Consider the following 26,680-nt stretch of genomic DNA (forward strand, 5'->3'; position numbering starts at 1 on the left):
CTGCGGCACAGGAAATAGGAAAAGTAAAGATCCCCCCCCCCCATGCAAGCTTCCCTTTCCCTCAGTTCACCTCGTGCAGTCCTATCTCCCTAAGTCCTCCATGCCATGCCCCGCAGTGGTCGGTGGGAGAGATGGAATTTGGGGTGCCTGCTCTGGCTCACCCAGAGCTGGGCGTCTTCCCTTGGTTGATTTTATTTGTGTCTGGGGGGGGGTTGCTTTGAGACAGGTCTCTCTGTGTGGACTAGGCTGGGCTGGAGGTCACAGCACATACCACCACGCCCTTCTTCCTCCAACTTTAATGTGGGCATCTCTGTAACAGATTTGAAGTCTGCAGTCTGTCTGGGATGCTGGTTGGCAACCTTTCTTTTAGCAGTAATTTTTTCTTTAATATTCAAATTCTTAAGCAAGGGTTCCCTGTACTGGTGCCAGTTTTTCTAGTCAAAATTTCTTTGCTTTGTTCTTTCTCTAGTTGGAGCAAGCCCCTGAACTTATAAGTAATTATAATTATTTCAGTAGCAATAATTACTGGGGGTCGCCTGGGCTCAGCTGCCTCCTCATGGTTGTATGTCCTTACCTCGGAATGCCTAAGCCTTGCATATTTCCTCATCTATGAAATGGGAACAAGAATTCTGTTTGGGATCCAGAGGCCTGGGAGGCTGAAACCACTCTGTCTAGAGAGTGACGGAACAGTGCCTGGCACAAAGACACTTGCTCTGGTAGGAATGGCTAATATTTATTCAGTGCCTGGAGGTGCTGAGAGCCACAGCTAAGCCTGCTTATCTCCTTGTTCAAAGAGGCAGCTGAGACCTCCAGGAGCAAGGCTGCTTAGCCTTCCGCCAGCTTGCCAGGCCTGCATGGGGGAGGTGTGGGAGGCCAGCCAGGGTCAGGAGGAGATCTTGCTGGTAAGCAGACCACAGTGTGGCTCACAGCTTCACAGCATCCTTCCATCAGAAAGATGTGACTGTGAGTGATGAATGGAGAAACTCAGCCTGAAGAGAGGAGCAATAGAAGGGGAGGGGGAAGCCTGGTAACTGGATGGTTCCCAGTACGAAAGACCCGCAGTTCTCTGCCAGCAGAGGCACCAGTTCCCCTGGCAGCAAGCTGCTGGTCCAGCTGTGCGCACTCAGCTGTCCCTGCCATCCCTGCCAGGCCTGGAGCTTGCTTTCTCCTCCCGTGGGAGCCAGAGGCGCCCAGGACTGTGTGACATCCACACCCGCTGGGTATCCGTGTCATCTGCTGTACTCCCTGCCAGGAGGGAGCCCCCTCCCCTCCCTGGGACTTGGCTCCCTCGCCAGGTCAGCAGACACAGCCCCAGATGCAGTGCAGATTACCAGTGTCAAAATCGGGCATGCACCCACCCCCTTTCTGTGTGTTTTTAGGGTTTTGTGTGTTTGGGTTTTGCTGGCTTTGTTTGTTTTCTGAGACAGGGTCTCTTTGGTAGTCTAGACTGACTTCAAATACAGCACCTTTCTCTTCCTTTGACCATGTTAGGGAGAGAGGTCAGGGCTTGCACATACATGCCCACACAGTGACACCCCAGCCGAGAGCTGTCTTCTTCATAGGCAGAGTTAGGGGAATTGGATCAGTACTTGACACACACAGGCCGGGGAGAGCCTGGCTCTGGCCCAGCAGAGGTCACACACCTTGCATAGGGCAGAGTAGCAGTAGATTTCAGCGGCTGATACTCCAGGGTCAGGAAGACCTGGTTCAGGAGCTGCCACTGCTGGTGGCTGCCTAAGGGGCTTGATTTATCTGATCCTCAATGTCCTCACCCGTAGCGTGGGGACTGTCATAGCAGCTACTGTTTCAGTGGCTCGCGGGGAGCCCTCGTGGGCCGAGCAAGGATTTTTCACCCCTTTCTACACCACGCTGCTCGAGTCTCATTTAAAAAGCCATTGTAACCACTGCTGTGGTCTTTATGGATGCTAACTGCATGTGATATAAAAATTTACTCATTATACTGTCTCCACAACGCTGTCTTATAGTATACGTGGCCACTTCCCTAGGACTGCCATCCTTGAGAGCTTCGTGGGAGTAGCTGTAGAGAAGGGAGTCATAGAAATTGTGAGCTCCTAACTGTAGCCTGGAATTTATTCATAGATTCTCAACCTGTGGGTCCCGACCCCTTTGGGGGAATCAAAAGACCCTTTCACAGGAATGCATATCAGATATTTACATCATGATTCATAACAGTAGCAAAATGACAGCTACAAAGTAGCAACAGAAATAATTTTATGGTTCCACAGCATGAGGAACTGTATTAAAGGGTCACAGTCTTAGGACGGTCGAGAACCACTGCCGTGGACTATTTGGTGGTTCTTAGACCCTCACATCTATCTGTCTGTCATCACACCCCCCCCCCAGCCCCCACCTCTGTACTAGCTTTCTCTGGAATTCAGAGGATGGACAGCCTGGCCCAGTGAGGTCTCCAGACCCAGGGGATTAAAGACTCCCAGTCCCCTGGATTACAGAACCCTGCTGTGCCTCATAGCATGTGAGGCTGGGGCTCCCCTTCAGCCACTGAGCACTCTGGAGTAAGTGCCTTGGGCTTGTTCCCAAAATAATTAAGGTATAGCCCCTGACCTTGGGGAGGGCTGTAGGGGTAAGGTCCTAGAGGCTGGGAGGGGGGAGGCGGGGGTCAGGGTGTCCCAGGCCCTCCTTACATTCTCGGGCTCTCTGTATGGCGGGGAGGGTGGCAGGAGGAGAGGAGGAGGGTGGCCAGCTGGAGCCGTGGGGAGCTCCCCCACAGCCTGCAGGTGGCACCTGGGCAGCGTTATTCTCAGAAGCCATGTCATTGGCAATGTCAGTGGCTTCCGTGGTAGTGGGGGTGGGGTCGGGCTGACAGCTGTAATGTGGGGGTGCTCTGGCCAGGCCTGAGCTGGCAAAAAGCCTCTTCCCTCTTCCGTGGAATTCTACAGCCCCGTGGAGACTGAGGGGAAGGGGCTGGGACTTCCTCAGCCACAGGTAGTGCACAGGGCTATGGGTCTCTCTGGACCTCTGCGACAGCATCCTACCCTTAGAGTTGGGGATGCCTGGATCCGAGGGATGGTCCACTGGGTACCAGGTTCAGAAACATCTTAGGACATTGCATAGCCTCTGGGTTATCCCCCAGTCTCAGACTCCGCAGAGTGGAAAAGCAAGGCTAGCTGGAATAGAGGTGCACACAGCCCCCATGCTCGGGGATGGAGAGGTAGCTGTGGTAGGAGCTGGGCTCACTGAAGCCCACTGGGCCCGGTCCCTGATTCTGGACTAACTACGGGACCCGGGCTTCAGATGCCTGCTGCAGCTGCCATGCTGTGGATGGGCGGGAGGACAGTCTGTGAGCAGTCTTCCCACCTGCCTGTGCTTTGCCACAGGTGGCAAGCACAGTGGGCTGGAGGACAGGCCTGCCTGCGATGGCGCCAACCCCACAACAGTGACAGGTCCCTGTCCGGCATGCCACGTCTGTGTTCCCAGTACGCTCTCATACCATCACCTGCAGCACAGCCAGAGGGAATTCCAGAAAGAGCTTTGTCCTTGTTTTGTGAACCTTTTCCCGAGGAAGATAGACACACAACACCTGTTCTGCATGGTGTGGGTCACCAGGGAGCCACCGAGTTTATATTGGGCTTACCTACAAAGCATGGGTAACCCCAGAGCCACTGCATCACCAAGAGCCTTACCCTGCCATGGATGATGGTTTCCAAAGATTGGCGATGACTAGGGGGATGTTGCCTAATGGGGTGCATGAGTGTGGGTGTGTATCCATGTGACCATGTGTAACTAGCTAGCTACCACCATCAACATTAGTCAAGTATCAGACAAGTAGGAGGCACGCAGTGATCAGTTGTTTAATGAATGAGTAAATGGCTGAATGAGTGTTTTGGAAAGCTGTTACCAAGGTACAAGCTAATTTGGAAAAAAAAAAAAATGTCAAGAAGCTGAACTTCATAGACTGGAGACCTAGCTCCAGGAGAATTCAGTTCTAAGCTAGCCTGGACTATATACCCAGACCCTGTTTACAAAATAGACAAACAGTGACCTGGTAGCAGAGTGCTGTCTTTGGAGCAGGGTCTGGAGAAGCCTGTGGGACCACACCCTACACGGATGAGGCCCTCTTTACTTTTTCTTACTTAAATCTTAAACAGAGGGGAATACCATGATCCCAGGCAAAAAGACCAAGTTGGTAACACTGGTGTCCCTTTGGCTTAATTGGCAAGACCCACCCCCTTCCGTTCCACCTTTTGCCCCAATGTCCTGGACTTTGGGGTGTCCAGGGTGCTTCACGCCTGTCCTCTTTCCTCCCCAAAGGTGGAAAAACTTGTGAAGTGTTTGGATCCCAATGACCTGGGCAGAATCAACTTTAAGGATTTTTGCCGAGGAGTGTTCGCCATGAAAGGTGAGGTCCTCTTCGGGGTCCTATCCGGCTAGGAGGCCAGCACATGGGGGTCCCAGAGCCCAGGTGGGTCCCAGAAATGGGCTCTGTTCCTAGTGACCCATGCGGGCTGAAGGGAAAGGTCTTGGGCGTGGGTAGTGCATGGCGCCGTGGCTCTCTCTCTGAACCCCTGCCACAGGTCCCCAACACCAGGGGCAAGACGGCCTTTCTGCCCTTCTGGAGAACTGCTCTTCTCGGCTTTTCTCCTCTTGACACCCTCTCCTGCTGGCATGGCTGTGCTCCAGAGGAGTTTCCCCGACTTCCCACTCCAGGGGGAGGGCTGGGGTTTGCTCAGTCAGTGGTCGAGAGCTTGCCTAACTAGTGCAAAGCTCTGGGCTCCCCAGCCAGCAATGGGAGGGGAAAAATAGTCAAATGAATCCAGGTCTGGCCACAGCTGGGTGGAGTTGGCTGCCATGTCTCTCTTCTCTTAGGGGCCCCTTATTTATTAACTGCCCTCTCTCCTCTTAGCCCTTCCTAATTCCTTCCTTCCCCCATTTCCCCCCCCTTTTTTTTCTTTTCAAAATTCCAAGGTCAGTTTTGAGAAACTTGTAGAAATCAGAATTTTGGTACTCAACCTTCCATCACACTCCCTCCGGCCCCTGAGCGGCCAGGAGGACTTCTGAGGCCTCCCCCTGGCCCGCCCTGGCCCCGGGAGAACATGCAGCTCCTTCCAGAGAAATCCTGTCACCTGTGAAGGCAGCCAGGCTCTCCCTTCTGTGGTGAGGTCTGGGGAAGCGCATCCCTGCAGCATCCTCGGAGTTCCAGGAAGTAGGAAAGGAGCAAGAATTCTGAAGCAGAAGCAAGAGGGGAACAGAGTTCGCTGGGGAAACTGAGGCAGCACAGAAAGCCTACTAAGATTTCTACAGAGATTTGTTTGGTTCTGTGGGCAGGCTCAGACCACTCCTGCCCTGTGCCGGGCCCCTGGTCCACCTGTGTGACGGGGCTCAGCAGGATGTGAGAGCCTGCCCACCTCCTAAGGGAGGCCCTGTCTAGCGTTTAGGGGCTGGAGTCGGTAGGGAACGTGGCAGGTAGCCCCTGTACGCAGAGGGGAGTACTTCCCAGCCTAGGTGCTTCCCTGCACTCGGCCTGCTTCTGCATCTGTGTCTCCTCTCTGTGTCCCCACTGGGATTAGTCCCACAGAAGAAGTTCCTCATCAGGTGCCTTCCCGACGCCTTGTGTCGTTCCTGAACCAGCCCCGCATAGCTGGGCGTCTCCTCCCCTGACACCGTGTTGGAGACGTGGGCCACCTGTGTCCTCCATCAGTTCCTTCCAGGGCCCATTAGTGAGAAGAAGATCAGCCATGCGGACTGAGGCTCATACCACTCACTGTCTGTCTGTCCACAGGGTGCGAGGAGCTACTGAAGGACGTGCTGTCAGTGGAGAGCGCGGGGACCCTGCCATGTTCCCCAGAGATCCCAGACTGTGTGGAGCAGGTAAGGGCCGTGGATGGCCTCGGTGCCTCCTGCGCTTGGCTATCTATCCTTCTTGCCATTGGCACCGGGGCTTGGCTGTGCGGCATCTCCAAGGACTGGGACCTCCTCCGATGGCCCTCTGGCATCAAAGTCAAAAACCCACGTTGGGAGAGCTGGGTACATGCCTCTAATCCTAGCCCTTAGGAGGCTGAGGCAGGGAGATTGCTACAGGTTTGAGGCTAGCCTGGGCTACATAGCAAGACTGTCTCAAACTAAAACAAGAAAAGAGATATCACTTTGGGACAGGCGCAGTGTAGCCCTTAGGGAGGCATGGAGGAATAGGAACCGGGGCCACGCAGTATCTTCCTCCATCTTACCGGTGTTGCTGAGGAGAAACTGAGTCACTGAACTGTTTTTGCAAACACGGCTTTGTAAAATGCACTGTCTGTGGTCTCCAGGGAACCTTCCTGCTGGAGGAGGCCCGTTTTGGTTCCTCACCCAAGTCAGCCCCAAAACCTGTCTGGCCCTGGGTTAGTACTTCATCCTGAGGCCACTCCCCCTGGAAAGTGAAAGAAGCCTAGGCCACACTAGCTGATGACCAGGACCTCTGGATGCTTCGGGTGGTGGAGTCCAAGTGAGCTTCAGTGGGCAGGACTTGGGGGATGGGAACCTGTAAGGGGTCCCACAATGCTGAGGGTGGCCAAGCAGACTGTTGGAGAAGGCCAAGGCACTGTCGAGACAAAAGTATAAATAATCTAACGTGATGATCAGGGCTGGGGTGTAGCCTGGTGGTAATTGTTTACCTAGATTATCATGATTGATCCTGTCAGCCTCACCAGATTGAGAAGTACCTAGATAAGGAAGGGCCATGTCAGGGTGTGTGTGGGTATGGGGCGTGTGTTGGTTTTAAATACGTGGTTCTGGTTACCATGGGAGAAAGGTCACGAGGCACGACAAAACCCAGTATCAGAACTTTATTAAGAGGAGGTTGGGGGGTGGGGTACGGGACAGAAGAGAGTGACCAGGCCTGTGAAGGACATGTGCAGGAGAAGGGAGAGATGGGGGAGGAGGAGAGAGCGGACGAGAGAGGAGGAGTCTGTGACCGGCTTTTTAAGGATTCTCCTGCACATGCTCCTGTGGGTTTACAGAGCTACGCCACGGATGCACAGATTGCGTGACCACGCTGTCGTGTTACGTAATCATGCAGCGCATGGATGACATAAGACTTAAGACCCCTTAGCTTCTGAACTGTGCGTGTGCAGCCATATAGCTGGAGGAGTGGCAGAATCCTAACAGGGTGGTGTTTCCAGAGAGTGTTAACTAAAAGGAGCTCTGCCCTGGATAAATGGGCAACACCATCCCACAGGCTGGAATTGAAGGACAAGGGAGGGGAAAGCAGACAGACCAGGTTCCCACCCGGCACACACCTTTCCCCATCCCTGCAGGCTTCCTGGCCACCATGAGGCTTGCAGCCTCTGCCACACTTTCCTGCTACCACGTTGCTCTGTCTTACCTCAGACTCCAAGCAATGGATCCCAGGGAGGCTCCGAAACCATGAGCCAAAATAAGTCCTTCCTTCCTCTCTCCCTCCCTCCCTTCCTTTCTTTATTTTCTTAGGCCTCTGCCACAGAGACAGCAGGTCTAACACACAGGTCCAGGGCAGGAACAGTAGTTTGTAAGGTGGGAACTGCTACCAGTCTGGGGTTGTTCAGAGATTCACCAGTCTGACCATGAATAAATTTTAATACGTAAGAGGCTTTACTAAACACTGACTAGGACCATGGATACTGGCCAGGTCCATACCTGAGACTCGTGCTCAGAGTATGGCCCTGAATTACATTGGACAGAGGCTTATCAAGGCAAACCCCAGGAGACTACATACTTCCTGCCTTCATCCAATCAGGAGCAAGCATGCATTCTGACATACTTCCCGCCTATGCACCTCCCTCCTTCGTGGGATCAAGCACACATCCTGTGCAGTTGGGGCAACTAAGCTTCCTTACAGAAGTGAAAGCACCAGCTTGTTGTCTTACATGAACAGCCCCCAGGGTTCCAGGAAGTTATCCTTCCCTCGGCAAGTGGGTTTACAGGTTAGAGGCTTTTTTTGTTTTATAGTTCTCTTAAGCACGTGTAGTGTTTAGGTATCACAGGAACAAGGAAACTGAATAGTAGGGACAAAAAGCTGATTGGCCAGCCTCAGACTGCTGTTTTGAAAGGGTTAAGGGAGCAGGGGATTTCCTTATTGTGCCAGCTAAAACTCTCCTGGTTTCTGGGGAGGCCACATTGGAGCTTAGTCTCAGTTTTAATGGCGTGAAACATCATCACAAACCAGGCTCTGTAGGTCCGGTCTGCTTAGCGCAGAGGCCTGGTCACACACACCAGGGGCCACCTGTAAATTTTATTTAACAGTCTGCGGGTGGCAGAGACTAAAGCCACAGCCTGTGTGGGGCCAGGGTAGGGGTCAGGTGTCCAGACTGTGCTCAACATGACACCCCCTTCAAGGCGGGCCAGGATAACTGGGGCTCCTGTGCAAGCTGAGGGTTCCAGGTCTGTCTTACTGGGCCCAGTGCATGGGAGTGGATATATTTGGGGCCAGTGGAACCAGATCTGGGAGCAAGAACCCCCAACACGGCAGACACTAAGTGACCCGGGAGTCTTTTGGGGTCCGGCCTTTGTGGAGGGTGCAGGAGTGAGTAGGCTGTACCATCATTTAAAATGGGGCCCATGCCTCATTTTGGCCACTGGCCAGCCATGCAGCCTCAGCAAGTTCCCCTCAACATATCAGAGCCGCAGCTTCCTTGGCTGTGAAGCAAGACTTGCTCAACCCGTCTAGGTCTGACTTAACCCCCCTCCGCTCCTAACCCCCAAGCCTCTTCTTCATCCCTTTTGTCCCTGGGTTCCGATGTTTCAAAAGCGTGTCACAACGGAGCATGTGCTGAGACATTGGGAAACAGAGCACTGAGGCCCGGGCTCCCCAGGCGCAGGGGCATGCTCCCGTGGCTCCAGCTGCTTTTGTGGCAGCACCCATGCTGTCACGACCACGGCCAGAAAAGATGGCACATTTAGTAAAGAGAAGTAGGGTTGGGGGTCCTGACCCCCCCCCCCCAAGAAGGAATGTTTTTGTAAAGCGGTGTATTTGTTGTTGTTGTTTTCCAAAATCCAGAGGTTCCAGGGAGGTAGAAAGAGGGGGGTCAGACATCACAGACACCCCCACTCTTTCCCGTGGGATTGTGTAATGTGAGTGTGTGTGGGGCTCTCCTGGGGAACCCCCTTGCTGTCCTCCACACGGCTCTGGGGCTAACAAGTGGCTCAGCTGGCCAGAGCACCCAGCTGAGGTGGTGGACATGGTAGGTGACCTGGTTTGTTCTGCTGAACCAGACAGGATGGTGGACCTGGGCCAGCTCCTTCCTGTGGGGCTCCTGAGTGTCGCCAAACCAGCCAGATGGGGCAAAACCAGAGCTCTTCCGAGGCAGGATCTTCAGAGGGGGCCAGCTAGAGGCAAACCCTAATGCTCTGGGCCGGACACCCAGCACCTTGCTGTACCCCAGCTGTCCCCTAGGGGTCAGCCTGAGGCTAAGACCAAGAAGCTAGCGGATTCTGGTTCCCCTGGATTTCCAGTGTGTCCCTGGGGAATACAGATCTGAGCAGTGTGGCTTGGGGAAGTAGAGGATGGTACATGGCTGGCTGTCAGGACTGCAGCCGAGCACCCTTAGTAGAGGGAGGTGAACCCTTTAGGGTGTGGACGTCACTTCCAGCATCGTGGCTTGGAGTCACCTTGAGTCAGTAAAATGCTTTCCCGTTGGCTGTGTGGTAGGCCTCTGCCATGCCCTCCTTCTTCCAGGTCCCATGGAGCCCCGGATGCCGGGCACCACCCTGGGTCTTTGAGCTGGGCAAGTGCATTCTGGATGTTTCTCTAGGCTTGCCTGTGCAGCCGTGGAGTCTGACTGCAGAAGACTGTCCTCAGAGCCTGTCCCACCTGTCAGGGAAAGCGTCACTGAGTGCCGCCAAACATGCTGTTGCACGTGTTTCTCAATTCAGGGAATGCCGGTCTGGTGGGAGGATGCCCAGAGGTGTCCGGGGATGGTGTCTCCCGGACAAGTCCCTCCCGAGCCCAGTCTGCTCCAAGGGTCTGCCTTTTGTGGAGCCCCCATTCCATGTGGTGAGGGGAGCTGGGGAGACATGGGCCCCCAGGTATCAAAGTAAGAGGATGCTGGCCAGGGGCTGCCATCGCCCCATGGCAGGCAGTGAAGCAAAACCTAGCTCAGCGCTGAGATGAGGCAGATTGATAGGGAACCCATCAAGCAGAAGGGCGTCAGGCCACCAGCTCCTCCTGTGCCAATGGCAGGATCTGGTGTTACCGTTCACCTGAGCCCAGGCCAGCAAGTCACCCCTGGTGTCCTCATAGGCTGCAGCCTCCAGTGCTCTGCTCCCCACAACCCTCTTCTATCACAGCCACCGCCAGCCATCGCCTCCTGGTTCCCTGCTGTTCTCTCTCCAGAACCCCAGGCCACAGCTGCAGCATGTGGCCCCCCTCACATGGGATGAAATGATACCTCCGGTCCCACCTGCCTCTCACTGTGGTGTGTCTCACACCCAAAACTGGTGGCGCCAACCCTCTCCTCTTTAATTTTGTTGTGTGAATGTGTGTGTGCTTGGTGGAGGACAGAGGACAGTGTTCGCTTCGATCACTGTTATCCCTTTGAGGCGGGGTCATTCCCTGAAAAGAGCTGGAGTTTCCTGTCTCTGTTTCCCCCAGTGCTGGGGTCACGGGTGTGGCTGGGATTATGTCCAATTTGTTATATGGGTGCTGGGGTCACAGGTGTGGCTGGGATTATGCCCGGTTTGTTAAATGGATGCTGGGGTCACAGGTGTGGTTAGATTTATGCCCCGTTTGTTTCGTGGGTGCCGGGATCTGAGAGCCGAACTTCAGACCTCATGCTCGTGCAGTCAGCACCCCTGACCACTGACCCATCTCTCCGGCCTCCATCTCCTTACTTCCTGGGGAGGCTGTGTTCTGTCTCACCTCCAGACCTTTGTGAGGTTTGCCTTTCTTCTGGGCCATCCCTTCTGCCCACTGCCACAGGTTGCCTGGTATTTGTGTTTTAAAACTTCCTCAGCATCCCTTTCTCCAGGCGCCCTCTGCTCCATCCGGGAGGAGGATCTGCACCGGGCTCCCTGGGGACCTGGGCCGGTGGCAGTCACCGCCTCAGTCTTACTCTTCAAGTGGTTCCATGTGCACTGTGGGTGACAGCGATGCCAGAGTAGCAGGGCGAGACCTGGGTCCTCCAGTGTTTCTCTAAGCATCTAGAAGATTAGATAACTAGAAACGGAATCATTATAGCAAAGAATGTGCAGAATTTTTTGCTATTGTTTCTTTGAGACAAGGTCTCACTCTGTGGCTTTAGCTATTTTCAAACTCAGTATGAAGCCCAGGCTGGCCTGGCATTCACTGCGTAGCCCAGTCTGGCCTTGAAATAACAGTGATTCTTCTGTCTCAACCTCCCAGTCCTGGGATTATAGACTTGAGCCACCAATCCAACTTAAAATAGATGTTTAAGGCTGGAGAGGTGGCTCAGTGGTTAACAGCACTGGCTGCTTTTTCAGAGGACCCGAATTGGGTTCCCAGCCTCACATGACAGCTCACAACCATCTCTAACTCCAGTCCCAGGTGATCCAGTACCCTCTTCTGACCTCTGTGGCCACTACATACATGAGCTGCAGTACTGTCTTTCCGAAAAAGTATTCTTCGAACTTCAAAGTGCAGTCTGTCCTAAGTGGCCTTAAGAATATGCCTCCGGGTGGATGGGTGAAGGGATGTGGTCTGGGACGTTCAGGGTCTACGCTGAGGGATCTGAGGCGTTCCCAGGCTGGGTACAGGGCAGAAAGGCCTGTCCTGACTAGATGGGCTTTGGCCAAGTCTCCTCTGAACGGGAGTGGAAGGCATTTGGGGTCCGAGTCCTGTACCCCCCCCAACCGCCCCCCAACCCCATCTGCTTTGCTACTGTGTACATTAGGGGAGGGAGGCTGTGTGAGCACAACCCTGCAAGGGCCTCAGGACGACCCATGGGGGTGTCCCCTCTTCTACCTGTGGGTCCTGGTGGTGGGACTCAGGTAGTCTTGGCAGCAGACGCTATCCACTGAGCTACCTCAGCAGCCCAAGAGAGAAGGATTTACTTACTTTTCTTTTGTATGTAGACATGTTTGTCTGTGTGTGTATGCATACGTGCTGCATATGTGCCTGGTACTGGCAGAGGATGTGTCAGATCTGGAGTTACAGACAGCTGTGAAGGCCATATAGGTGCTGGGAACTAAACTTGGGTCCTGTGAAGAGCAGTCAGTGCTCTTAACCACTGAGCCATTTCTCCAGCCCCAAGGGAAAAAAAAATCTCTTAATTGCCAAAAATTGACACCAAGAAGTCACTTTTTTTTTTTTTTTTGAAACAGTCTCACTATGTAGCTTTGGCTGGCCTGGAACTTGATGTGTAGACCAGGCTGGCCTGGAACTCACAGAGATTCGCCTGCTTCCACCTCCAGATACTGGGATTAAAGGCGTGTGCCACCATGACCTGCCGACGTCCAACATTATTACAATCCAAAAGAAGGGTTCTAACTTCAGCCTCTCAATTTTGACTTGGAGAAACCAGCAACACCAGTGTCAACCGGTGGGCAGCTGGGGTGCCGGGGAGCTCAGGAGGCGGGGTGCCGGGGAGCTCAGGAGGCGGGGTGCCGGGGAGCTCAGGAGGTGGGGGAGCTCAGGAGGCGGGGTGCCGGGGAGTTCAGGAGGTGGGGGAGCTCAGGAGGCGGGGTGCCGGGGAGCTCAGGAGGCGGGGTGCCGGGGAGCTCAGGAGGTGGGGGAGCTCAGGAGGCGGGGTGCTGACTCAGCAGGTAAAGGCACCCACCACCAAGCCCAACAACCGGAGTTAGAGTCCCAGGACCCACATGGTGGAGGGACAGAACTGACTCTGTCCCCAGACTTCCACACGTCCACTGTGGCCTAGGTGTAAAACACACACACACACACACACACACACACACACACACACACACACACACAAACAAACAAATAAATAAATGTAAAAACAGTAAAACCAGGGGGCTAGAGAGATGGCTCAGTGGTTAAGGTCTCCTCCTGCCCTTTTAGAGAGCTAGAGTTTGGTTCCCAGCCTCCATATTGGGCAGCTCATAACTAACTGTAACTCCAGCCCCAGGGGATCAAATGCCCTCTTCTGGCCTCTGTGGGCAGGTGTACAAACCCACACATATATACACATAAACAGAATAAAAATGAAATATTTCTGAAAAGGATCTAACGAAATCTTGAGCTTCTCAGAGAGGAATTTGGTGGGTATATCAGGTTACTTGATATTTGTATCCTTTGTACGAACAGTTTGTACTTGGGGGACTCTTTCCGTAAAAAGCATCAGTGCGTATTTCAGCTTCTGCAGCCGTACAGACGCAGAGGCAGCTACCGTCCACGTCTTGCATTGCATGGTTAGGAAGCAAATGCTGGAGGTGTGGCTCCGTGGGAGAGCATGTGCTTAGCATATTCTAGGCCCTAGGTTCAAGATGGTTCCCAGCATCAAGCCACACCAGCAAACAGACCAATGAGAAGGCGGCAGTACTGGACACACCCGGGCTTGTTTCCGCGCCCTTACTCCTAAAGTGTGAGCTGTAGTGGGTATTTGCATAGCATCTGCATTGCTTTGGTTATTCCAAGGAACTTGGGGGTGACAACAGGAACATCAGAGGATGTGCACCGGCTGTATACAAATGCCATTTTAGACACTGCGCTTGAGCACTCATAGGTTTAGCTGTCCTTATTGGTCCTGGAATCAATCCTCTGCAGATACCAAGGGTTGTTTCTAACCCACATCTGCTGTCATGGTTTAAAAATGGGCTTAGGGCTGGGTGTGGTCCTGCACACCTTTAGTTTCAGAGCTCTGGAGGTAGAGCAGGCTGATTGACCTCTGGTCAACCTGGTCTACATAGCCAAGCTAGCCAACGCTACATAGAGACTCTGTCTCTAAACACACAAACAAATAAGTAAGTAAATAAATGAATAAAGACACAGACATTAATCAAATAGAAGCAAGTGGACATAGTCGAATAAAACTTTATACAGTCAAGTCTTCGATCCACCTTCTACTCTTCCCTTTTCTGTATGTGCTATCCAGTTTTCTCAGCATCATAAACTGAAGTGACTATTCTCTTTCCACCTCTGTCGGGAGCGAGGTCGGCTGCCCATGTGTGGACCTGCCCTGGGCTCCCCGTTCGTTCTACTGCTGTCTGTTTTCACGCCAGGACCTTGCAGCTTTGTAGAACATTTGAGGACTGTGGGGAGAGAGACTTGGGTCTAAGTATGATTATTACATTGCCTCTGTTAGTCCTCAACATTATCTTAAAACGGGTGCGTCAGCCACAGGGAATACTAAGCAATAATGAGTTGCCTTGGTGGTTCTGTTGAGGGGAGACAGGAGAGGGAGACTGCAGCGGCGTGGTGACAGCAAGGTTGATCGAACCGAGCAAACAGCACTTGGACAGAACACCGTCTTTGTATCATACAATTGGTAAAATACAATCAATACAGTCTTCTTGGCTGCACTCATTTTAAAAAAAATTACATAACTATTAAAGATTGTTGGAGGTGGCATCCCATGTGTGTGGTGTGGCATGAGAGGAGAGGATCTGTCCTCGATGGTTTCCACTTGGGTGTGTTCCCTGTCTTCATTTCTTTGTTCCCACAAATGTTCCCTCCAAAGACAAAACACCCTGCTTTATCTACGGCTCAGAGCTTCCAGAAGAATATCTTTAGGAAGTAGTCGAGCTCTGAGCCTGACGTCTGGGCCGAGCAGTACAGGTAGAGGCCCCTTTTCATTCACTCAGCCCAGCCCTCTGGGCTGCCCCCAGCCATCCAGCCCCTCACCTCCTGCTCCAACCATCCCCTGGGAAGCCTGAGCTGAGCTGGCCTGAGGTGGCCCATGACAGCCCCACCCTGATGTTCGGGTGGTGCATTTTTATGACTTAGACTATGGCAGGGCTCCATGACGCTGTAGAGAGTGGGCACATAGGTTCCATCTTTTCTGAGCCGGGTAGACAGAAATGTTTTGGTTTTGTTAACCATTTACGTGTCCGCCATGTTGTCTCCCTTCAGCATGTGTTCTTTCTCAGACCATGCATACTCTGACCCCCTTTCTCCCGTGAACCTGCTCTCTCTCTCTTCCCTACCTCCCCTCATCAGTGAGCTCTGACACATGTGGGAAAGCATGTCGCACATGCATGCACACATGCCAGAGGTTAGCTCTCAGAAACACCACACCACAGCCTGAACCATTCTTCTCAGGCCTGGCTGCACACTGGAATCAGGAAGGAGCTGTCAAGAAAACACAGGTAACTGAGTCCTTCCTCATAGAGATTCTCATTTACTTAGTTACCTTCTCTCTCTCTCTCTCTCTCTCTCTCTCTCTCTCTCTCTCTCTCTCTCTCTCTCTCTCTCTCTCCCTCTCTCTCTCTCTCTCCCCCCCCCCTCTCTCTCAACTCCCCAGGTAATTCTAACAGAAATTCACTGTCTAAGCCAGTGTCCTCAAGCCTTGGGGCATGTTAGAATGACCTGGGAGCTTGTGAGAGTCCCCATACTCAGGCTGCGCCTCTGACCCAGGAGGCGACCTCTGTGTTTTGAAGTCCCCCAGGGCAATAGACTCTGCCCTCTGGCCAGTGCCTGTCAGTGCTTTCTCTGAGGATGGAAGAGGAGGCTGGGCTGAGAAGAGTCTTGTCCCTGGCAAATGGCCACGGCGTGCTCCAGCTGTGTGCTCACCAGTTCCTTCCATTTTTATAGTCCTGTGGTTTGGTAGATATCCTCTGGCCACAGTTTGGGATTGTACCCTGGCCCAAAGCATTCGCAGTTCTATAGAACCAGTTGAATGGATTCTTAGCTTAGGAAGGAAGCATTCCTGGTGTGCAGTGAGCCATGCATTGGCTTTCCAGAGGACTTCAGGAGTCACGGGGATGCTGCGCTCTGACTTTAATTCAAAAAATTTTCAACTTTTTGAAGAATGATAAGAGCAAAAGAAATACATTTATTTAAACTCTGCAGTTAGCACATTGGTGCGCGCGCGCGCGCACACGCGCACGCGCGCGTGTGTGTGTGTGTGTGTGTGTGTGTGTGTGTGTGTGTGTGTGTGTGTGTGTGGTGTTTATTGCTGGGAAATTTGTTTGCCTATTTTGGTGGGCCACATAAAAGTTGCAAGCATAATGACATTTGATTCTAAAGTTTGTTATTTGTTTGAGACTGAGTCTCATATAGCCCAGGCTAGCCTCAATTCGCTATATAGAGGAGGGTGACCTTGAAATGTTGATCCTCCTGCCTCCTCCTCCTGAGTGCTATGTACCACCTCACCTGGCCTTAATCCTTAAATTCTGGATGGTCCCCAAGTCCAAGGGTCTTCCCCCACATAACCACAGCAATCTTGTCACTTGCAGGAAATTTAGGATGAGTGTGACATAATATCTACCATAAACTGTATTCATATTTCCCCATCTCTAGCTTCTAGTTCCAACCTCAGACCTCAGCCAGAAGCTCACAGTATTTTGAGCCGTCACATCCCTATAGTGACCTTCAGCCTAGAATAGTTCCTGAGTCCATCCCCACCCTCCTTTGGGCCATGCGTTCTGAACTGTCTTTCTAGCAGGGCCATATCTCCTCCTCCTCTGAGCTGAGCTGAGAATATTGTAGTAGGTCATAGAAAACTGTAAGACACGACTTGTCACAGGGACCTCCCTGTGTCTGGCGGCTTATCTGAGGTGTCATAGGACAGAATGCAAGTGCCCACCGCAGCATGGCGGATGGTGCCTTTGCAGACATGTGCCCGAGGGAGATCTGGTCAGTCTACTCCAGTCCTACACCCCAGGAATGGACCTCTTAGGTTCCCCATTTAACTGCTCAGATCAAAGGTCAGTTGTCATTAATCAACCCATCCTTGCTTTCCCTTCCCTCTTTTTCTTCCTCTCTCTTTTGGAGTACTGCAAAGGCCATGGATTTGTTCTAGAATATGTCTCCAGCCACCTGTGCCCTTCTCCCGACCTTTTCAGAGCCTGTAGCTGCCTTCCAACCCACATCTTGTTTGTTTGTTTTTGTTTTGTTTTGTTTTGCTTTTCGAGACAGGGTTTCTCTGTGTAGCTTTGCGCCTTTCCTGGAACTCACTTGGTAGCCCAGGCTGGCCTGGAACTCACAGAGATCCGCCTGGCTCTAGGTGTGCGCCACTGCCACCTGGCCCAACCCACATCTTATTCTCTCTTACCTTTCTGTGACAAATTTTCCATGCAACTACCAGAATTTTCTTCTAAGCCCTTAAGTCAGGACCTGGAAATATCGAGGGGGACAGAAGCAGGAGGACAGCTCCACTCTGCCCAAAGCAGCCTGAGGAGTTCCCTAATCTTTTAAGGGCCTCGGTTCAGGCCAAACTGGGATTTGTGGCTTTGACACAGAAACGAATGTCAGGATAAGCCCTATGAAACAGAGTTGATCTTTTTATTATACAACATTTTTAATACAGATTTTAACCATGAGGGTTATGAGGGGGGTTGGTTGGAAATATGGATGCACGGGTGTAAGGTTCTCTGAAGGACTCTTACTTCATAGTCTTTATATAGTCGTAGGTAGGACTTTGGTGGGGTGTGAGACTATTATCTCAACCTTCAAAAGGTTGCTAAGAAACCCAAATGAGATCACAGGATGGCTCCTGATGGACTCCCGATGGGATTGTAGTCAATGGGGTCACAGAGATACAAGGAGGTAGCAAAGTTAACATCCTTGAGATCCCCGGAAAACATCTGGGGGGAGGAGGGAGATCCTGCTCATGCTCACCAAGGCTTTGATGTTAATCCAAGAGTCACTGATGTTAGCGTCAACGGTCCATATACAAAAGGGACAGTGACACTGTGCCAGCAACCCCACAGCAAATGTTAATTGTGGGGGGGATTCTTGCTTCTCGATGGAGAGCCTTGAGCTAGGCTCTAGAGTGAGGGGCTCTTTAATCCCAGCACTCGGGAGGCAGAGGCAGGTGAATCTCTGTGAGTTCGAGGCCAGCCTGGTCTACAAATTGAGTTCCAGGAAAGGCGCAAAGCTACACAGAGAAACCCTGTCTCCAAAAAAAAAAAAAAAAAAAAAAAAAAAAAAAGACCTTCCCATAAGTCCGAGGCCAGATTCCCTACAAACACAGATCCTTCCACCTGCCTGGGAAAGCCATGCTGGAAAGGCACGATGCAGCCATACAGGGGCACAGCAGAGAACAAGCGCCCCCCTGAGGATGCTACCCTGAGATGCAGGTTGACCTGGAGGAGGAAGCCGGCCAGAGCAGGGGGTGTGCTAGTCTTGGTCCGACTGGCTCAGTTGGCCATCATCTCAGCTCTTGTACTGAGAGGTGGCTTCAGAGATCACCCTGCTATTGCTCCAGGGAGCAGCTGGGCTCCCAGGAGATGGCTGCTCCCACTTAGAAGGGGAAGAGCAGTTTTAGTTCCCATCTGCTTGGAGGGGTGGGGCAGGCTCATCACGGATGGTCAGTCCGCTAGACTTTTTCCAGAATCCAGATTTAGGGCAATGACTGGAGACTTCTAGTCGCTAGCTACTCTAGGGGTCTGGAAGAGGATGCGCAAACAGCCAAACTTCCCTGTTATTCTTATCTCGGAGCCTTGAGTCTCAAAGAGGGGCAAGATAAGTTAGGTCAGGGCTTACTTAAGCTGACATCCTTGTGTCACTAGTGTTTAGACAGACACACTCTTGAGTCATTAACATGCTGATGGGTAGCAGAGGTCTGACCCAAAGTTTTAAGACCAAGGAGACAGACACAAAGTAAAGCAGAGAGGCCAAACATTATCTTGCTGTTAATCTCATCTGGCCCCTACAGGCCCAAGTGAAGAGTGATACTCTTTGACAACACAGCCTCCAAGTCCCTGTTACAATCTCCCTTGGATAAAGTCCTCACCCTACCTTCTCACCACATCCTATGAGGTTTCACTTCTGCCTGAACCGTGGACCTGCCGCCTCTCCCGGTTTTCACTGTCCCAGCCATTCTGGCCTTTTGGTCTTCCTCGGTGTCCTGCTTTGCCTTTTATTGCTGTGATAAAGACCATGACCAAAAGCAACTCAGGGAGAAAAGGGTCTGTTTCATCTTACAACTCACAGGTCACACTCCATCACTGAGAGAAGTCAGGGCAGGAACTCCAGGCAGGGACTGGACAGAAGCCATGGAGGAGTGCTGCTTACCAACGTGCACGTTCAGGTGACTCTCCTACCCAGGACTCTGTCCCTCTACCCTTTATAATCAGGTACCAACACCAGTGCCACCTCCACAGAGAAGCCTTCCCCGCCCGTCCACACCCCGGTCACATCCATCACACTGTGTGCTCATTTCTCCAGTCTCTCTTGTCCACATCCAGGACCTCCCCTGGTTCCCTGAGTGTGTGCCTCCAACACCAGCACACCCTGCCTCGTGCACAGCGGGCCACACTGGTGGGGTGGATGAACCCCAGATGGGAAGGTCACCCCTGTGCCAGGGAGGGACTGGTTCCAACTAGAAACCCAGGAGCACCTAGGAGACAAGCTCAACGATCTCAAAACGCACACCGCACATAAGTGCTTGGGAAAGAAGTCATAGAGAGAGCTAGGGAGAGGCCCAGCGCCCCGCCAGCTACTCCCCCGGCTCAGACTTTGTCCTGGGCATGGATCCTCTCCTTTCTTGGTATCTCTAGTGACAGTGGCTGCACTGACCGAGCCTTACCTGCACCTCAGTGACTTGGAGGCCCTCTCCCTGGCCTCACCCTTAGATGCCGTAGACACTGCTGGAGGAATCCCTCCCCCCTGCTCTCCCCCTCCATCTGCCAGCATGTCATTTCCAGCCTGGCTGTCACTCACATGCAGTGAGGCCCTCGGATGCCTGTCCCCACCTCTCTGCTGCTGTGACAGACAGCCCAGACTCTGCCAGGAACGGTGCCCAGCTTCTCGCCTCTGGGTCTGATCTGCTTTCTCTCTCTACCTCTCAGCAGACTCCTGGGCATAAGCCAGGCTCTGTCACCGCTGGGCATTAGAAGGCGGTGCCTACCAGTCAGTTGACAGCCCTTGGTTTGGGGAAGTAGACAGATGTAGGCCTGTTTGACTGGCCTTGGCGGCTGAGTTCATTCATGTTTGTTGGTTTTATATATGGGATCCTTCACAAGTCTGCATGTCATCCTCGCGCAGGGGCTGTGCTAATCTTCTCTGTATTTTTCCAGCTTTAGTCTATGTGCTGCTGAAGTGAGCATTTGTCTTAGTTTGTTTGCGATGGAGGTTGTCCAGTCTGACTTCAGACTTCTGCCTTGGGCAATCCTCCTGCCTCAGCTTCCAGAGTAGCTGAGACTATAAGTATGTACCACCATGCTGGGTTCCGAATTGTGATTTTTTTTTATAAGAAAAATTATTTTTTAAAAAAGATTTTCCAGGAAAGGCACAAAGCTACGCTGAGAAACCCTGTCTCGAAAAACCAAAAAAAAAAAAAAATAAATAAAATAAAAAAATAAAAAAGATTATTTATTCATTTATTTAGTTAGTTATTTTGTTTTTTGAGACAGGAGCTCTCTATTATTGTAGCTCTGGCTGTCCTGGAATTCACTATGTAAACCAGACTGGCCTTGAACTCAAAGAGATTCTAAAATCCTCTGGAGTGCTGGGATTAAAGACAAGCACCACTATGTCCAGCCAATTTATTTATTTTTATTTTATGTGTGTGGTGGTATTCTAATTGTACTGAAATGTGATTTTGATTGTATGTTAATAAATAAAGTTGCCCGGGGGTCAGAGCTATTAGAGCCATAGACAGAGTGTGGCGGTGGTGGCACATGCCTTTAATCCCATAGATCTCTGTGTGTTCAGGGATACAGCCAGCATTGGAGACATATGCCTTTAAGACCTAGGGGGCTGTACATTCAGACAGTGATGAGGCAGTCATGTGTTTGGGCTTACAACCAATGAGAAGGCAGAACAACATACTATAAAAAAAACGAACAGACAGGATATAGCTCTCTTTTCGGGAAGCTGGGACACCGCAGGCAGAAGGGTGAGATTTTAGCTCTGAGCTCTGACCTCCCGGCTTTCTCTTTTACATTGTTTCTGTGTTTCTTATTTAATAAGACGGTTGGTTAAATCAACATATGTGTATGAGTATTTTGCCTGCATTTATGTGTACCATGTGTGCAGTGCTCACAGAGGCCAGAAGAGGGCATTGGATACCCTGGAACTGTAATCTCTTGACGGTTCTAAACTGCCATGTGGGTGCTGGGAATCCAACCCAGGTCCTCTGGAAGAGCAGCCAGTGCTCTTAACCACTGGAGCCATCTCTCTACCCATCTACCCTCCCCAAATTGTTAAACTAAACTTGAGAGCAAGGCTTTGGGCCTGAGGATGCTGGGTTTACCTCTTGATCCTGTCCAATACTAGTTGGGCTGAAAGCAAAACCCCCAACCTCCATCTGCATCCTTTGCTACCTGGGAGTGGTCACTGGTGTGTTCCTCCAGGAATACCTGCAGAGCACAGGGCCTAGAAAATGCTGGAATTTTAGGCTATAAAACAGATTTTAATTGGCTGATATCTTCTGCCCCAGGGGTGCTGACCTCCTCCGGTGGCCAGGCCTCTATCCCTGACCTCTACTCATCCTTGTCCCCCTCCCTCGGCCTTGGGCCTTCCTGCAGGGTGGGGACCATCTGATCTCAGGGGAGAAATATTTCGAGTTCCTGAGAGGTAAAAGCTGAGCTCATCTTAGTCTCTGCTGCATTCTTCTTGACCAGGAAAACAAAAGTGGCTTAAATTGCTATGATACGGCATAAGCCTCAGGCTTTGTGTGGGAGCAGGCTAGGGACTGACCCCGGGACCTCTGGTAAGGCAGTGCAGGTACTAGCCAGGTTAGCCCTTCCTCACACTGGGCGGGGGGGGACTGGGCTCTGTAGAGGAGAAGGAATCTTACCCTCTATCTAGAGCCACAAATGAAGCTGGCAAATGAAATCTCAGTAGCTCTCAATCTCCCTCCCCTTCTCTCCTCTCCTCCCCTCCCCTCCCCTCCCCTTCCCTCCCCTCCCCTCTCTCTTTCTCTCCTCTCTGACCTCCCTCTGGTCTCTCTGTCTGTCTTAGTCTCTGCCCCCGCTCCCACACACTCTGTGTAGCCCTCAGCTTGGAACTTGCTTCATAGCCAAGGCTGGAGATCCACATCCTTGCTATTCTCCTCGTGGCACAAATTTACAAATTCATGTCATCACTTCCCTCCTCCTCTTTTTTGATTGATTTTTTTACTTTTTATTTTTCTCTCTTCTTTTGAGATGAAGTCTTACTGTAGCCTAAGCCAGGCTTGAGCTCATAGCAACCCTCCTGCCTCAGCCTCCTAGGGGCTGGGATTACAGGCATGAACCGCCCTGCCTGGTTCAGTCTTCTTTGTGAAGGGTGAGGATGTCTGACCTGCTTCTCCACGCATGGTGCCCTGCTATTTCTCTGCTATCTTTAACTCAGAAGAATCCTGTATCAGCCCGGCATGGCGGCGCACACCTTTAATCCCAGCACTCAAGAGGCAGAGGCAGGAGCATCTCTGAGTTCAAAGCCAGCCTGGTCTACAGAGACAGTTCCAGGACAGCCAAGGCTACACAGAGAAACCCTGTCTCAGAAAAACAAACATACAAACAAAAACCACGAAACAATCCTGTGTCAAAGTAGCATATTTGGGGGTGTGTTTTGATCCCATCAGGTCCCTGCCTCAGTCTCTCTCTCAGGCCCTTCATACACATAGACGCCTCCATGTCTACTGAACTAAGTCCCATGGCCCAAAGTGTAGGAAGCTGAGTGTCTGGCCTGCCCCGAGGGCGTGGCTTCCAGTGTCTGCCTTGCTCACCCCAGTTGTGTCTTCCCTCAGCACTGGAGTTACTGGAGCACTCTCCTGAGGACTAGTTTGTTTTTCAGGTTTACTTTTTTAAGACAGAGTTTCCCTGTGTAGCCCTGGCTGTCCTGGAACTCACTCTGTAGACCAGGCTGGCCTTGAACTCACAGAGATCCTCCTGGCTCTACCTCCCGAGTGCTGGGATTAAAGGCGTGAGCCACCTCTGCCTGGCTTACTTACTTTTATTTTGTATGTGTGGGTATTTCATATTTGCATGTATGTCCCTGTACCTCGTGTGTGCAGTGCCCAAGGAGGGCAGAAGAAGACATCAGATCTCCTGGAACTGGAGTGAGGAATGGTTGTGAGCCACCACAAGTGTGGGTGCTGGGAACTGAACCCTGGTCCTCTACAAGAGCAACAAATGCTCTTAACCGCTGCACCATCTCTCCAGCTCCCAAGAAGGAGGCTTTTAATCTAAAGTGCTGTAAAGATGGGTGACAGGTGAGGCATGTGGACTGGTGGCAGGTGAGGCATGTGGTCAATGTGGACTGGTGGCAGGTGAGGCATGTGGTCAGCATGGACTGGTGGCAGGTGTGAGGGGCATGTGGTCAGCGTGGAATGGTGGCAGGTGAGGCATGTGGTCAGCGTGGACTGGTGGCAGGTGAGGGGCATGTGGTCAGCGTGGACTGGTGGCAGGTGTGAGGGGCATGTGGTCAACGTGGACTGGTGGCAGGTGAGGCATGTGGTCAGCGTGGACTGGTGACAGGTGAGGGCATGTGGTCAGCGTGGACTGGTGGCAGGTGAGGCATGTGGTCAGCGTGGACTGGTGGCAGGTGTGAGGGGCATGTGGTCAGCGTGGACTGGTGGCAGGTGTGAGGGGCATGTGGTCAGCGTGGATTGGTGACAGGTGAGGCATGTGGTCAGCGTGGACTGGTGACAGGTGAGGGCATGTGGTCAGCGTGGACTGGTGGCAGGTGAGGCATGTGGTCAGCGTGGACTGGTGGCAGGTGAGGGCATGTGGTCAGCGTGGACTGGTGGCAGGTGAGGGGCGTGTGATCAGTGTGGACTGGTGGGTAGGTGAGGCATGTGGTCAGCGTGGACTGGTGGCATGTGAGGGCATGTGGTCAGCGTGGACTGGTGGCAGGTGGGGGCATGTGGTCAGCGTGGATTGGTGGCAGGTGAGGGCATGTGGTCAGCGTGGACAGGTGGCAGGTGACTCTCCTTCCCACCTGCAGGGTCTCTGCCCTGACTGTAGGCAGGAGCTCAGCTCCAGGTGACATGGGACACCTGGGGACAAAGTAGAGCCTCTTCCTTTAGGGCTCCCATCTCTTTCTTGACATCCTGCTCCAGGATTGGTAGTCTGGGCGCTCTCTTCTCTATGGGGTCATCATCACTGTGTGTGAAGCGCCCTGCTGGCGGGAGTGGTAACTGCCTGAGAGCTGGCACTGGAGCCCTTTGCCCGGTCTGTATCTGGGCCCTCTCTCCATACAGCCTGCTTTGCGCCTGACCTTTCCTCATGAAATCCTCATCGTCGTTGTCAGAGGGTGAGAATCACTGCAGCTAACACAAGCTCTCCCTGTGATGTCTGCGAGTTCACATGCTGTCTGTCATGTGACTGCTGCCCTCCTTTTCCTCTGTGGGTTATTTTTATCTTGTTGGTCCCACTCTGAATGTGTCTTTTATCGTAAATAATTTTACAGATGTCAAGGGAAAAAAATCCACAATGAACTCTAATTAAGGAAGAAGAGAGTGTGTTGGAAAAGGAGTAGTGAAGTCTTCGGCAGGGAAGAGGCTGTTGCCATAGGGACGAGACTGGACCCGAACAGCGTCTGCCAGCATTACCAGGGGCAGCTGGTTTGGGGTTGGGGGTTTCCCTTTGTTTTTAAAGCTAGGTCTCAAGTGGGCATCCTGGCCTGGAACTCACTGTGTAGACAAGGATGATCTTTTAAAACTTTTTTTTTTTTTTTTTTGGTAAGGTACATACTTTTATTAAAAATATGGGACACTTGCCTGGCAGTGGTGGCGCACACCTTTAATCCCAGGACTCAGATGGCAGAGGCAGGTGGATCTCTGTGAGTTTGAGGCCAGCCTGAGTGAGTTCCAGGATGGCCAGGGCTGTGACACAGCGAAACCCTGTCTGAAGAGAGAAAAAAATAAAAGGGGAACACTTAATGAATTTATGTGTCATCCTTGCACAGGGACCATGCTAATCCGCTCTGTATTGTTCCAGTTTTCGTTTGTGTGCTGTTGAAGCGAGCGCCCAAGGATGGTCTTAAGCCGGCCCCCTCCCCCTCCCCTCCCCTCTTCTGAGTACTAGGATTACAGGTATGTTACCACCACACCAGATGCTAGGCAAGCACTCTACCAACTGAGCCACATTTGGTACATTTGAGCCTTTATAGGGTGGAGGTGGCCTTAGGTGGAGTAGGAGGCAGGGTCACAGAGCACTGTGTCCCTGAGGCTGGCTTCTTAGGACAGTGGGGGGTGGGCTTGTCCTGTTCAAAAATAATTCGGAGGCAAGTGCTTTGTTCCAGGTAAAGAATGAGAGTTTGAAGTTTGCAAGTGCAGAGCCTACTGGCCCCTGAGACAAGCTTGCACCCTCTGCAGAGGCGGGACCAGCCTCACCGGGGCTCTGTCCTGCCCAGCTGTCCCATGTTCGTGAACTGAAAGTAAAGTATTGCTAGAGAAAAGGCTGGCCCGCCCTAACCTGCAAGGACAGGAGGATCCCTGTTGTAGGGCCTCACCCTGCATCCGCCTCAGTTGCTGTGGCCTGGCTTCTTGCAGTCAGTGCTGTGGGCCCATCTCCCGTGACTACTGCCTCCCGTTTCCGCCATGGGAAGTTGACAGGGGTTACCTCATGGCCCCCCAGGAGACCCAGAGGGGTTGTTCAGGGCTGTACTTGTGGAAGAAGCAAGTCAGAGGCCGAATGTCCGTTTGCTGGCCTGGCCTCACTAAGAAACCACACACTTGGTGCTGTCGATTTCTCCTCCCTCTCTTTCCCTCCTTGCCGAGTCCCCCATCCCTCTCCATCCTGTCTTTCTGCTGTTTCCATCTGAGCGCAGGGCACCTTCCCTTTGGAGCCAGGTCTCAGCAAGAGGCAGACACAGGGCAGGGTGGGCTGTTGGGATGTTGGCAGTGCCAGCCAGGTGCCCACACTGTCCATGGCTGACCTCTGACTGCCACCCATCCTTTCTGCTTAGACCCAGTTGTGCCCGCTGCATCGTGAGGAAGCTGAGACACTGAGAGCCGTTAAGGCCCTCGTCTAGGGGAAGGGCTTAGAGATTTGGTGTGCAGAGCTGAGGTGGTCACACCTGTCTGAACCCAGGACTCCTGCCAGCCAGCTTCCTGTCACGTGTCCTGTGGCTTCTCTGCATCCCGGTCTCTCTTCGCCCCTCTGTCCCAGCCTGGGAGAAAGGAACAGCTGTGCTAAGAAGGACTTGCAGAGCTTGTCCTGGTTCCTCCTCAGGAGCATGCTGCTGCTAGGAGACAAGCTGAGCATCACAGCAGCCCCCAGGTTGAGTGACAAGGTGGATGAATACTCCTCCAAGCCTGCTTTGCTGGCATTACCTGGACACAGAGGTCCTGACCCCAAGACCTTTGTCTGGCTATGGAGCAGGGAACTGTGAGGTGAATATAAATAAGAGACCCCAGAAAGGGCCTCCTCTACAGGGAGCCTGGAATGACCTGGGCTTCTTGCTTCTTGGCCTCTGAACTTCATGACATTTATTTGTGTGTGTGTGTGTGTGTGTGTGTGTGTGTGTGTGTGTGTGTGTGTACACACATGGAGGTCAGAGGACAAGCTATGGGAGTTAGTTGGTTTTCTCCTTCCACCATGTGACTCCTGGGGTCAAACTTAGGTCATGGGTCTTGGTGGCATCTCTAATCTGCTGAGCCACTATGCCTCTGGACTTGGAATGACCCTAGGCTCCTTAGGGACCTCCCATCTGGAAGAGGTACTTTACCAACCTTAT

At 52.3% G+C, this 26,680-nt stretch overlaps 1 protein-coding gene and 2 non-coding genes across 4 annotated transcripts in view; 1 reads left to right on the plus strand and 2 right to left on the minus strand.

Moving 5' to 3' along the window:
• Window positions 1-26,680, plus strand: part of Rab11fip4 (RAB11 family interacting protein 4) — a 112,433-nt gene that overhangs the window by 24,525 nt on the left and 61,228 nt on the right. For both annotated transcript variants that reach the window (XM_028866938.2, XM_028866939.2), the window contains exons 2-3: window positions 4,291-4,378; window positions 5,759-5,847. In XM_028866938.2, coding sequence (XP_028722771.1) covers window positions 4,291-4,378; window positions 5,759-5,847 — 177 coding nt within the window. The remainder of the gene's footprint in view (window positions 1-4,290; window positions 4,379-5,758; window positions 5,848-26,680) is intronic.
• Window positions 20,012-20,118, minus strand: LOC114691610. Its single transcript, XR_003734223.1, has one exon. It is a non-coding gene; the product is annotated as a U6 spliceosomal RNA (small nuclear RNA).
• Window positions 24,863-24,969, minus strand: LOC114691612. The gene has a single exon (XR_003734225.1). It is a non-coding gene; the product is annotated as a U6 spliceosomal RNA (small nuclear RNA).

Source organism: Peromyscus leucopus, chromosome 8b, assembly GCF_004664715.2.
Source record: "Peromyscus leucopus breed LL Stock chromosome 8b, UCI_PerLeu_2.1, whole genome shotgun sequence".
Classification (NCBI taxonomy): domain Eukaryota; kingdom Metazoa; phylum Chordata; class Mammalia; order Rodentia; family Cricetidae; genus Peromyscus; species Peromyscus leucopus.